Here is a 12,767-nt window from a genome sequence, read left to right as displayed (position 1 = left end):
TCATGTCTGTATATCGTAATCGTGGGTGTCGTTGCCGTCGTTGGCTCGTTCAGATTTGTTCGTGACGGATGTGGTGTCTGAACAGCTCGCTTCATTGATCCTCTCAATACCGTTAGGAACATAGTTCACGGCAAAATTCTGCCGTGGGAACTGGCCCGAGGGCTTTTTTCTATACTGAGGCAAACGACATAGTTTGCAGTTCTGGCGCATGACTCGCAGTGCGTGGATGAGATTACGCGCATTGAGATATCGGCACTCGGATCTCGTACCGCTAGATGATGGTACCAGGCGGCCTATAAAGTGAACAGCCATTTGGGAATAAGCTACGTTTTCTCGCGGCGATTCATGAGGAGCCGTCGCGGAGGACCGATGGATCTACGGCGGAAACCCGCAATGATGACCGGCTGGCGATACCAGGGGTATTAGTTGTGGACAATGTGCTCACAGAGTGTCTCGAGGTGTACCTTGAATAAGAGTCAGTGCATCTTTTGAGTTGTGTGCATTGTTCTCTTTGTTGTCGCTCGATGACCGTCCACGGCGGCCAAGTTCACGCATTGATCTTGCGGGAGCAGTAACTTGCAGTCTCAATACCCTCGCTTGATGTGCGCTCCAATCGCTGTAATAGGATATGCGTCGACGGTTTTGACACAGCCGCATTTGGGCCATCAAGTTGGTTTATACCGCTGTTTCCGTCACCGCGCTGCCGAGATGAAGGTTTCCACGCAATGACCGAAGTGCCGATTATCGTCTCAAAGATGAGTTCGGCACAAAAGCGTAAATACCGTTCATCTACCTGAACGATACATCCGGGTGGAAGTGGTGCGTTCCATGATGGCTGTGGGGAAATAATTCATCTCGGCGATTTATGATTCGCCCATCTCACTCCCCGTAGAACTGAGATGTGAATCTCCACTCAAACGCCTCGGACACATCGAATGACTGACCAATCGGAGTTGACAAGGACTTGGATGCCCTTTTTCTTGCAAATCGAATGTAACAGGCTAACAGACGAGCGTCCTCTTCATGGCGGTACGGTAGTGGGCCGCCTCAAGCCCGCGTTCGCTCTAGTCGCTTTTCCCACGGCGTACTAGTCTCGATCAAGTCGCTCAAGGTCTGCTCGTCCAACGAATCCGGGGCTCTGGAGACGGGAAGTGTCGTGATGTCGTGCTCGTGACGGTACATCCAGGCGCACAGCAGTGTAAAGGGAGCGATGAGGAAGCAACTCCATCTCTGCGCTGCACCTGTTATCTGTCATGTGTCCATTGTGAGTCTCGTAGTACTTCCGTCGTTAATCCTAGGAACCAAAGTCGTTCTATAGCACATGATCGGGCAGTCATTTATAAGTGCTACTACAGCTCAGCTCATTGCTGACCGATATTCTGCCGATGAGATCGGTTGCAGTCGTACTCTCATTTGCTAGGCCAACGTCTGAGTTCAAGTCACGCTCGATGAAAACCGGTGTACAGGAGGGGTCACGAAAGAAGGGGTTTGCACCTAGTAGTTGGCGTCAGCCTACGATCTTGCAATGCAACTTCGAAGGATATAGTACACACTGTTCTCTACCCCATCATGTGTCTAGTCCGGAGCTCCCCATGTTGGAAGGTGTTATGCATGTTGTGTTCAGGATGCATGATATAATCGTGCGGCAGTGTGACAGCGGAATTGTAAGGTATATGGACCTCTCAATCATCACATTTGTCGGCGCCCCATAGTGTGATCCTGTGACTCGAGCGTCGCCTGGTCGAGACCTTGTCAGACTGTCTAATTGTAAGCCGGTCGCTGTGTCAAAGTTGTACGGACTCCTTCTGTAGCTGAGCTCGTGGTCCTGCTTGACTTGGTAAGTCCAAAGTCGAGCACCACAATCCGGGAAGATGCGGAAGATGGATATTGTTCGGCAGGAGGGGAACTTCCAGTCGAGTGGGTGTAAGTCTTGAGATGGGTCGCGACAAGGTGATGTTAATGCTTTCTATGATAGGTGCACAGTTCTCTCAATTGAAGGAAAGTAATTCTTACAGATCGTTTGACGCTCGCAATATATGCTATTATAGCAGAACGGCTTGTAAGAAGTTGATTCTCTTGGATAGTCGTGTATCTCAAACGTCATGACCATGGATATCGGCGGTACAGAGTGCTCCAGTTAGATGAACCAGGACGTCTTCACCGTTGCGCTGGAGCGGCGGATCAACGTCACTTTCGCAGTGGATCAAATGAACACGTGGAAGATAGCAGGTACTATTGGTGTAGTATAACGAAGCCATACCATAATAGCAGCGGCACTGACTTTTGAGGTGACGACGATGACCCTATGGGTAGCGTTACAAAGCGCAACACCGCGGTGTCTGTGTATCATCAAGCCGTTCGCGACAAGTGCTGGAGGGCGCCTCCAGACATACGAGAAGATCCAGGCAGGCTGACCATGTAGATCCGAGCCATGTCATCTTCCAGGAATTTGTCCCATCATGTGCCTCCGGAATCAGCAGTAGCCACGGCACTTCTGAGATTGCGCTTCGGCTGCTCAAGGAGGTGGGTTCTGCGCCCCAGGCAGGTTGACGGCTAGTCCGGAGACCATCCACTCACGTCTATCTCATACTCCACGACCCCAGAAGCAGTATATCCCTCGTGCACACTCTGCACATATCCTATTTCGTCAGCGCTCGTTGAGTTGTGCGCGCGCCATTGCAGCGGCGAGAAAGCCCGACCTGACAGCGTTAAGGCGCATAGGCTCCACGCCAAAGGATGCGAGGTCGCTTTAAAGGTATCGTGTTGTCCACCGGCCTTGCGAGCGACGCAGTAGAATGGTCAGGTTGGGCCGGGCGCGAGCTACAATGCCTGACGGTCGTTCGCTGCTCGCGAACACCATGACAGCGACGGTGAGATGTGCATCTGGGCGCGGGCATAGTCGTGGCCGTGGTCGTGGTCGCGGCCGTGGCCATAGCCGCAGAGGTCTCGAAGTCGGTTTATGCAGACGTGCCGTCGTCTGCCATGGCAATTACCATGCTGTCCTCGGTCTACAATGCGCACTGCGTTCGCGCTGTGGATGAGCCTACGGAACATCAGTACACAAGGGCGTCAAAGCACACACCAAAGCCAGTATCATCACAAAGCGACCGGATGACATCAATGGAGTGCCAGAAGAACGCGTTGCTTTTTGCTCAGCCGGACAGGTGAAGGCGCGCAGACGAATGCGCAGAGCGGTTCCGGAGCGCATTGGACGCCGCCGCGACGAAGCAGCCATGCCTGGAACGAAACCCAAGGTGCACCAAGAATGGCCGCTTGGAAACGACAGAGCAGTAGGCGATGCTGTTTCAGGTGTGATTCCAACAAGCGATTGCAGTAATGCGACGGTCGCGATGATGCGGAACAGTGCTCTCGCGACCGTCTATGGCGATGATGCGTTGAGCCGAGCCAGCCCCAGACCAAACGAATCGCAGGGATCCGCGTCACATGACGTTTCTTACATCAACTTTTCAGGATCATGTATTGAGACGAGGAAAATTACCCAAGATCTGTCAGGTACGTCTCCTTCGCAGGTATGAAACCAGCGAATCGCTTGACGACGAAGAAACCCAAACTACAACGCGGCGTCGTTCCATCTTCCCAGAGCACGTGAGCGAGCAGGGGTTGCCCGAAGCTAGTCACCGGCTGTTACGGGTATTCTATGATCCGCGACCTAAGACCCGCGGATCTCGGCCAATAAGATCGTGTAGCACAAGTTCGAGGAACTTCAAATTCGAAATTCTACACCAAGAAAACTCCAACATGGCGCATAACACCGATTTGCCGGCACGATCTAACTGGCCATTAGCTGGGCGGAAATCTGGGGTTCTTAGTTAGCGGATTATAGGTTACGTCGTACACTGAGAGTCCATCTTCGATATAAATAGACTGTATAATGAGCTTGTCGCAACTATGGAGACAGAACGACTTTTGCGTCGATGAATGCATCTACTTGTGTGCAGAGCCAGTCTTCACCTCTGCCCAGAGATATCAATGTACGGGCCGTTCTATCCGTCCGTCTTCCGCGGGAACTGACTACCATCTCTGGACTTTATCCAGTTGCATGCGCGTAAAGGTCAATCGGAAGTGCATTATTGGCCGCAGTGATTCGTGGGCGGCGCAGGACGGCATCTCCACTCATAATAAACGGTCTTGTAAGCTTGTCCTGATCTAGAAAGAGCATTGGCGGGGGTGATGTGCTCGTCGCGCTCATGGGATATCATGGGATGAGAGTTGTTGCCAGCCAGTATCGGTCTCTACACCCTTGGAGCCAGTCTTCGTCTCTGGCCGGGATCATGTGCTCGTGAAGTGCCGGATACATATATGTCTTCATAGATCTACCGCCCTGGATTAACTGGGAACGTATACCAACAGAGTAGAGCTCGAAAGGAAGAATGGAAACGGAGAAATGCATGGAGGGCCTCAATATACGACATTTACCAAACGCCAAAGAACAAGATAGCAATTCACCTTTTGTTCAAAATTTTGACCTTTGGGAAATCAATGACCACGATACAATTTTGAGTTCCGAAGTCAGTCGAACTAATAGTAGAGGTTTAGTGAGCGTATTGTAGTTCGATGTACTGAAGAGTATCTCTGGGCCTGTCGAAAATGTATCCTAAGACCGCTGGTCATGAGCATGTGCCTTCTGGTCGACGTTGCGTTCTTGCGTCGTCGATCCAGGCATGCACTCGTGCATATCGTAACTAGATGTATGTAGACGGCGGCAAGGCAATTTCGAAATTGAGTGCAGATGTCGTGTTCCCCAAGTTTTCCATCATTCTTCAATGAAGAATGCAGTTGCCGTTCGAATCTCCGCAAGGTCGGCACACACGCGGTAGTCTGAGTATACTCACCATCTCGTGAAGACAGTTGATTCTGTGCCGTGCGATCTGCGCAAGAAGAGTAGTAGATGCGCTCGATTTGCAGCTTGTGAAGGATGCATGGCAGTGAGTAGATGTGTGAACTCGATGGTGTTGTTCAAACAAGACGGTTGTTTGAACATACCAATCTTCATATCAAGGAGAGAACAAAAACAAAAAGGAGCGTCAACGTTGTAGTAGTGATCGTGTTCCTTACTCGCGATGAACGCATCTCAGTCTCGCGCAATCTCGTTCAGCCTGCTGAGTTAGCTTACCTCAGCATCGATGATTGAATACCAGTGATCGCAGGCGTTAGATGAATGAGTCACCAGAAATATCTTCCCCGCCCATAATCCAGCTTGGATCGCTTCGCCGGACATCGTCGGCCAGACTAAACTTTTTCTACCAAAAGGCATTTGGTTTAGCGCGACGCTAGATTAGCATGCCACTTGGCACGCCCATGTCCATCTATCGCTTCCGTTGGTTTCTCGTCCTTCACCATGCCATCCGCGTTCAACTCTCTGTCTTCAATACACAAGGGAGGGTGTGATCTTCTCAATACGCAAAAAGTTCTGGCTCTTGGATGTCGGGCCGTCGTCCACACGCGAGTTGGCTCCATCGCCACCCGAGGACAATTATGGTTTCAGAGAACACACTGCGGCATCCTTACGATTCTCCATCTTTTTGGGACGGGCGTCGACTGCGCGGCCTTTCTCCGTAAACCGATGCTTCTTTTCCCTTGCTGGGGGTCTTTTGCAGGGTCTGAAGATGCCGGTGCCGGGTGGATCGCGAGATAACAATCGACTCGAAGTCTTGCACGCATACGGTCAAGACGCTGAGGTAATCGCGACAACCTGCAACAGAAGCGGAGCTAGCCTTGAAATGTCATCCTCTGGTATTGTAAGTATGCACTCCGAAGTCTCAAGATCGTAAGAGCAGCATGTCCAGCCAAGGTTGCTATGTACCCGGATCAAATTCCGAAGGCTCCGTTCACATCACGTTGGATAGTCATCGAATAAGTGCGATCAAGTCATCAAGCAACATTTCAATCTATGTGTAAATGAAACCAGCCTCTCAAACTCCAGAACTCCGAGCCAACAAAAGATTAGAGGGTAAATTTGCCAAAGTTTCATAGAAGACAGACACCAGCCAGCTTGCAAATTCCCGGTCCCCGCGCGATACCTACGACATCATTGAGAGCTGGTCTTACGTCTCCTTGGCTTTCACTCTCATGGCTTCTACGGCATGCTTAAGCGTCTCCTGCAGAGGTTTGACTTGACCGTCGAGAGCCGCAGTAACAACGTACGTGACATGAGTAGATTGGAGATAGGGCTTAAGTGCAGCCAACAACTACGGTAATGTATTAGCTAAGGTCTTTATCGAGATGCAACAAGTAACTGACTTTTCTGTTCCCATCGTTGTAGGGTGCTTTCTTGTTCAAAGTGCGAATGACAGCTCGTAATTGATACAGATCGTCACGGATATGACTGCCCTCTTGGTTTATTTTCTTCGATTCCTGACCGCTTGATTGACCTTTTCCGTCACTCGGCGCTGCATCAACTGCTTCGGTGCCGGCGAGATCAACGAAAACGAGCCCAGAAGATCGATGTTCCAGATTCAAAGTGAATATGAGTAGGAGATGTGACCTTGACGAGCCTGTAGGGTTCTGTCTTGTCGGTTTGGAGGCCCGAAACTTGTTGATCTCGGTCAACGTCGATTGAAGATCTTGTGGTTGTTTGACATTCCTCTCTGTAATTGGGTGAGATCCAGCCTCATCTTTGTAGAAACTGGAACCTAGGATTTTGACTCCTGAATTCGAATCCTTTGACCCCGGAATCGTTTGTACGAGGAAGTCTGATAGCCGGTTGTTATACACCTCGATTACTTTCAAAGTGACAGATCCCTTCGCTGACCATGTCCCTTGATATTTGATGCTCGCATTGGATGTATAACGATTGACCATATTGCACACCAAAGATGTAGCAACCCCCTCATCCTCACCGCGGATCATGAGTCGAGTTTTCCCGGTCCCGCTCGGACCGCATGCTAGGACGACCAAGTTCCGGCAGTCCAAGGCTTCTTCGATAGACTTACTATGTTCCAGATATTGCGATATGTCATTGATCTTGAAGCCAGGATTGAAGATGCGGTCAAAGGTATATGATTCGCTTCCCAGTGCTATGGTATTGTTGTCCTCAATGTGAAGGGTTGGATTCGCGTTTGGAGAGCTCGGTTTGAAAACTACAACGGCCCGCACACAACTACCGCGTGCGAGCTGTTCTTCCCGCAGAAGTTGTATAGTCTTGTGGTTCTCTTCCGCTTCTTGTTTCTTCTGATAAGATACTTGCATCTCCGCAACGGCAAGTCTCTCTTGGTCGTCTTGCTCGATAAACTTGATGTATTAGCAAATTCCGTCCTCTCTCTGCGCAAACTGAAGTTGTACCTTGAAATAGTCTTTTTGAACACTGCTGAGCTCGCCGATGAGGTCACGATACACTGGATCGTCGAGAGCGGCGCCATCTTCCCTCGCCAAGTTGAGATTGGAAAGCTTCATACGAGCGGCTTCCAAACGATCAACAAGCATGTCAAGCCGTGTGTCAACCATACTGGAAGATCAGTTATCGAGCCAAATATCTTGCGGCGTCAAAATCAACAAGAGCTCAGGTAGATATAAGAGGAAGCAAGCACATAACAGCTGATCATGTATGGATGAGAGACATGGTTTGAGTGTGAGACCATCGGAAGATCGAAAGAGGTTAATCTATGAAGTCTATCGCATTTTACCTGAGCCTCAACATAGTTTCACATGTACTTTGTCTCATTCCTTCTTTATCTTGTTCATGCGTAAGGGAAGACATCAGTGCTCGATGTATCAGAAAGACTGTGATGGTATCCACGCATAGAGAGATTGTACCTGGTAGGGGTATTCCAAGGCATGTTGTATCCTGACTTGTCTTTCCAGAAGCAGGCGAAGCATAAGTGGCACAATGCACTAAGCAATTTTGCAAAAGCGACACACTTGCACTGCCATCGACACTGACTGATTGAAACAAGCAAATATAGTATAGAGAGGCATGTCTATGTGTGTCTAAGGAAATCTAAGTACAAAGGAAAAACATGAAAAGACGCCATTGTATCATCTTCCAGCGCATCGAATATCCTGATTTCTGTCGAAGTCGTCCAAAGCCCCTTCAGAAAGGTGTGTAGCGATCACCACGACCGTTCCTGCTGTCCACCACTCTTCCCGTCATCTTACTCTTCCCCTTACGTGTCCGCGTCTCTTGCCTCATGCTCACCCCATCTCGTTCCTGACTCTCAACTCCGTGTTTGGAATCCACCCCATCAGCCATCCCTGCACTGACGATTGACATCGTGGCGATTGAGTGGTTGAGAGAAGCGACTTGATCGAACAGGGTAGATATACTGTCAAGAGTTGTCGTCGCAAATTCGTCTTCCCTATCGGCATCGTATCCTTGCTGGAGACGAGCAACTTCATCGTGTTGGCGAATAGCATCGGCGTTTGACGAGAGCATCTGCTGTGCAAGGTCTACACCGAGGACCTGCGAAATGGCGTCCAGGTTTTCAGTCGAGCGGACTTTGAAGAGACGGTCAGGTGTAACTGAGCCGCGCGACCGAGAGTGCGAGCGGACACGGCGCGATGGGGTAGGCGTTCGCGTTCGTAGAGATGAAGCGCGAGGCGATCTCGCAGCAGTGCTACGCCGATCGGGGCTGAAACGATCCAGAAGGGGAGATTTCCCATAGCGAGAACGTTTGTCGTTGTGATCTGTGTCGTCAGACTCATCTTCAGATACATCCTCGTCCGTGACCTCAAAGTTATCGTCGTAGTCTTGATCGCTGTTAGAATCGCGAACGAACGGCGGATTCACAGTGCGGTAGTCAATGTTCAGGTTCTGGTTCCAGTCGGGCTTGTCGGACTGGTGCATCTTGCAGCGTGCAAGCTTGCCGTGGAGGTTGTGTGGGCGTGGATGTTTCGCGTCATTGCGGCAACGACGGCCTCCCTGGGAAACGGCCGCAGCTTTGCACTTTCGGGCACGCTTGAGTTGTCAGCAAATCTCGCGCAGACTGTCCACAACATGGCCCAGCGCAAGGACGGGATTCGATGGCTTACCTTGGCCATGATACTGGATATCGGCTGGAGTGGGGGTAACTAGAAGGCCGAATAGGACCCCCAACGATAGGCAGGAAGTATGGTCGATACCTTGAGGGTAGGAAGTGGCAGGACGATGAGCAGGATTGAGAACTTTTAGATATATGTTACCGTAAAGCCTCTGGACACAGTAGACTCAGGAATGTCTTGATAGATTGGAGGCACTACCTCGCAAAGTTTCCCAACACAGAAAGATGCGCGACAAACATGAGCTTCATTAGAAAGAACCAAAACTACTGCTTAGAGCAGATTGTCTAACCCATGCAAGACCTTGATCAGGTGCATCGTGGTGTAGATTATTGGGAACAAGACGCAAACATATCAAACCACAAAATCCACCGCTACTTCGGGATGAGATTCGTACACTTTCCGCTTCGGGAAAGAACTGGGTGTTTGATCGTGCCGGTGGGCTGTAACAGAAGTAAGACTGTATGTGCCCATCACGGCGGTTAGAGGCACTCGCTTACGCACTGTCCCCCAAGTGCTTTGTTCAATTGCACGGAGCTAATCGAAATACTTCTACCCTCAGTGATTGAAGTAAGCCTTAGGCAAAACACACCAAATACCAGCAGCTGTATCATATTTTCCAGGCAAACAAGAATGGTGGGAATCTTTCTGGGGCTTCTGTGATGTCATAGGTCATGTCGACTTTTCCTCTATCTGTCTTCCGGCGTTGTGAGGCCCGTGTGCCGGTATGCCAAGGTATCTTCCGACGCAATCTATTTCGCCCTACCAAGACATCTGGGCTTTGCCTCATTTCAGGTCAGACCACTATGGAAAGTGTTGGGTGCGCTGCATAACCGCCACCTGCGCTGATGTGGATCGCAATACACACCGCCCTGGAAAATGTTCTTTGTCGGCAGGTTACAGGGACTGATCGGGAGATGTGCGACTCAGTTCAGGCGAGGTGCCGCACGGACCAGCCGCCTTTTGCGTGACGTTCCACACGGTGATGGACCTTGCTCGCTCTGAGTGCGAATACTCTACGTTTCTGATATTGTAGAGCGGAAAGTTTAAGCGTTATTCTTGGCGCTTAATGCAAGTCACAAATGAGCTCAATCATCATGGTTTCGATTGGGGCAGATATCAACAGTGCCCGTCAAGCTTTAGCAGAAACCAGCTGCCCAAAGTGATCTTGCTCAGACTATCTACCTATCCACCTCGTCCAAGAAGCACTGCTATATCTCCAAAGTGTAGGGTCATAGCACACCTTCTATCACCATTCGCAATGCTGACATTTCAGATGACCAATGAGTGGATGTGTTTTGTCATCGAGGATGGCAAGCGATGTACCCGCCAGGCAGTACTCCCAGAAAAGCCTGGTGGTGATGACATCCTATGCGTTCAGCACCTTATGCAGTTTCGCCGCGAGCAATTGCATATCGGCTTGATCTCATCAGGGTCAGAATCAGTAGGCTCGTTGACCCTGTCCTCAACCCGTAGACGGGCAGGGAGTGAACAACCGCGTACTGCGAGTGCTAAAGAGGCCAACCTTGGATCTTCTGACGTTCGTCAAAATTTCTCGAGAACTGCAAACGAGAGTTCGACTCATGGTATGTATCACGCCACGCAGAATGATGGCGCTGATGTGCCAGATACTATAGATTCTTCTCATGTAAGCGTGACAGCAACTTCACAGCCTGAACTGAAATACGAGTCCGGAGACGATATTGACGAGAAGTTTCGCCGAATGTATGGCTTCCCACCGAAGCTCAGCCACGAAGAGACTCAGAAGCACGGCTACTTGACCTCGAACCCAGTCGGGAGTAGCCCGTACAACACCGACACTACACTCAGGTTGGTACTTCTTGGTGTTCCAAATACCGAGGCCTATATGAAGGGCTTGCTGGTCGCTGAAGAACTGCGACAAAACACCGGTCCCCTGGTCTCCGCTCGCGACTACACCCAAGAACATCCTCGCAACGCATTTCAGGAGTACAACAGAACAATGTTGGAGGTATTGGACCGAAGCACGCAAGCAGATGAAGCCATCAGCATGTTATGCGAGTGGACTGCCAGACTGCTGGAAGATCAGCATCGACTTGAACGGCAGATAAGATATTTGCAGGATGGCCAGGGCGAAGGGTCGGAACAGCAGGCAAGGGAGAGACTGAGCGATCGGCATATATTGCACAATCGACCGCGAACTCCAGTTGGTCCGGCTATAGATAGTTTGCTGAGGAACACATTCCGAGGTTCGATGGAGGTGGAGGTGAAAGTTGAAGACAAGGAACAGGTCTATGAGGTTGAAGCACGTTCTCCATCTGGTGCAGAACCTAGAGATCTGACAAAATAAGCTTCTCTGTAGATCTGAGTAGGAATATAATGAAGACAGCAAGGGAGGCATGTATATATCTTGATGGTAATAGTTGGTATCTCAGACCTTGACGTTGACTGCCTGGAACATTGTTTTTATGCGTTCTCTCGCCCATCTAGTTTCCATTTAATAACTATGACGCACAACTCTTACGTTCCAGGTCCTGCTCGTGATACCAGAATTGAGGCATGCTTGCTTCCAGGTGGAGGTGGCATACATACGTCGGGGGGTACAAGTGAGATAATAGCAGTTACACAAAATAACGAGGGCGCCTTGTGCAACATCGAGACATGGAAATGGCGTTTAACACTCTGCTAGTCCTTGTCCTACCCCCTTACTCCTATCATATAAGGGTTTACGATAGAAAATCTTAAAATCCTCATTTGCATGAGTGTGCGTGAAGTGGCCCGACATTTTACTGTCCGTACAACGGCAGCAAGGTATGTGACCTATCAAACAACGAAGTTGACAAAGCCTTTGTAATCACTCGAAAAATTACCTCGATATTGACCAGTCGATAGATTGCAACTCCACAGCATTGTCCAGCACCAGAAGATCAACATTCGTGAACCAAAACCAAACAAGACGAGGGCGATTTGCCGATCGCTGGACTATGTCAAACCACCGACAGCCCGACAGCTTAGCTTCCGCACAGTGGAAACGGGAGATGGACGAAACCAACCCAGTGGTCTTTCAATTCGGTTCTTCAGCACGCGAAAACTACCGCCTCCAAGATCGCGACAATCTTCGGGATGGACATTGGCTTCACGACGTTAACATCGACCTACACTCTGACTATCTCAACAAATACCTCCTTCCCTCCTTCCCTGGTTCAGTGTTCATCGCACCTACCGGATTGTCACAGCTCATCAAGGATATTCCCGATGAAGACTTCGACAGCGCAATGGCGCAAGGTGTCTTTCCGCCCATCCAGTATGCTCCGCACATATTCCTTCCAATCAATACGGAGGTCTCCAAAATGAGCGACCGAATGTCCGTTGGTGGAACCCACTGGTCACTTGTTCATGTTCTACTTCCTCCTCCAGACAGCGACCATGAGGTTACAGTCCGGCACTATGATCCCTTGCACCATCACAACAGAGATGAGGCAAGAGCCATAATGCTCCGCATGAGGACCATCTATGGGTGGAATGTACATGGATTCACTGGCGTCAGTGAAGAGACTATTCCACAAACCCATGAGGGAACAAATTGTGGAGTGGCGGTTACATGGATGCTGAGACAGCTGGTATTGAGGGTGCTGAATGGGGAAGACATGACAATGACGGATGAGGATGGAGAAGAGCATGGGATCGTCAACTGGAAGTTTGGTGGCGGGGTGGGGTTTGATGCTGGAGAGGAGAGAGCATGGTTGAGACAGGTTGTAGATGTTCTGAAATATGGGGCAAGACGCATGTGATTA

At 50.1% G+C, this 12,767-nt stretch overlaps 6 protein-coding genes across 6 annotated transcripts; 3 read left to right on the top strand and 3 right to left on the bottom strand.

Annotated features, from left to right (window-relative positions):
- P153DRAFT_361915 (uncharacterized protein) lies at positions 1-666 on the bottom strand (the record flags this gene model as incomplete). Its single annotated transcript, XM_033667041.1, has 2 exons — positions 1-293; positions 465-666. 2 exons carry the CDS (start codon positions 664-666, stop codon positions 1-3), a joined length of 495 nt encoding a protein of 164 aa, XP_033517985.1.
- A 2,159-nt stretch (positions 667-2,825) lies between these two features.
- On the top strand, positions 2,826-4,070 carry P153DRAFT_361914 (uncharacterized protein; the record flags this gene model as incomplete). The annotated part of the gene is made up of 3 exons (XM_033667040.1): positions 2,826-3,024; positions 3,058-3,530; positions 3,960-4,070. 3 exons carry the CDS (start codon positions 2,826-2,828, stop codon positions 4,068-4,070), a joined length of 783 nt encoding a protein of 260 aa, XP_033517984.1.
- Positions 4,071-6,065: 1,995 nt separating this feature from the next.
- Positions 6,066-7,464, bottom strand: P153DRAFT_361913 (P-loop containing nucleoside triphosphate hydrolase protein; the record flags this gene model as incomplete). Its single annotated transcript, XM_033667039.1, has 4 exons — positions 6,066-6,209; positions 6,262-6,905; positions 6,954-7,251; positions 7,303-7,464. 4 exons carry the CDS (start codon positions 7,462-7,464, stop codon positions 6,066-6,068), a joined length of 1,248 nt encoding a protein of 415 aa, XP_033517983.1.
- Positions 7,465-8,050: 586 nt separating this feature from the next.
- Positions 8,051-8,997, bottom strand: P153DRAFT_391425 (uncharacterized protein; the record flags this gene model as incomplete). Its single annotated transcript, XM_033671066.1, has 2 exons — positions 8,051-8,914; positions 8,989-8,997. The coding sequence occupies 2 exons, from the start codon at positions 8,995-8,997 to the stop codon at positions 8,051-8,053; spliced, it is 873 nt and encodes a 290-aa protein (XP_033517982.1).
- A 1,007-nt stretch (positions 8,998-10,004) lies between these two features.
- Positions 10,005-11,400, top strand: P153DRAFT_371559 (uncharacterized protein). Its single transcript, XM_033669286.1, has 3 exons — positions 10,005-10,220; positions 10,271-10,580; positions 10,623-11,400. The coding sequence occupies exons 2-3, from the start codon at positions 10,271-10,273 to the stop codon at positions 11,321-11,323; spliced, it is 1,011 nt and encodes a 336-aa protein (XP_033517981.1). The 5' UTR covers positions 10,005-10,220; the 3' UTR covers positions 11,324-11,400.
- Positions 11,401-11,731: 331 nt separating this feature from the next.
- Positions 11,732-12,764, top strand: P153DRAFT_435829 (uncharacterized protein; the record flags this gene model as incomplete). The annotated part of the gene is made up of 2 exons (XM_033673183.1): positions 11,732-11,784; positions 11,819-12,764. The coding sequence occupies 2 exons, from the start codon at positions 11,732-11,734 to the stop codon at positions 12,762-12,764; spliced, it is 999 nt and encodes a 332-aa protein (XP_033517980.1).
- Positions 12,765-12,767: the final 3 nt, after the last annotated feature.

The sequence above is a fragment of the Dothidotthia symphoricarpi genome (assembly GCF_010015815.1).
Source record: "Dothidotthia symphoricarpi CBS 119687 unplaced genomic scaffold P153scaffold_29, whole genome shotgun sequence".
In the NCBI taxonomy this organism is placed as follows: Eukaryota; Fungi; Ascomycota; class Dothideomycetes; order Pleosporales; family Dothidotthiaceae; genus Dothidotthia; species Dothidotthia symphoricarpi.
This window is presented reverse-complemented; position numbering and strand designations above follow the sequence as displayed.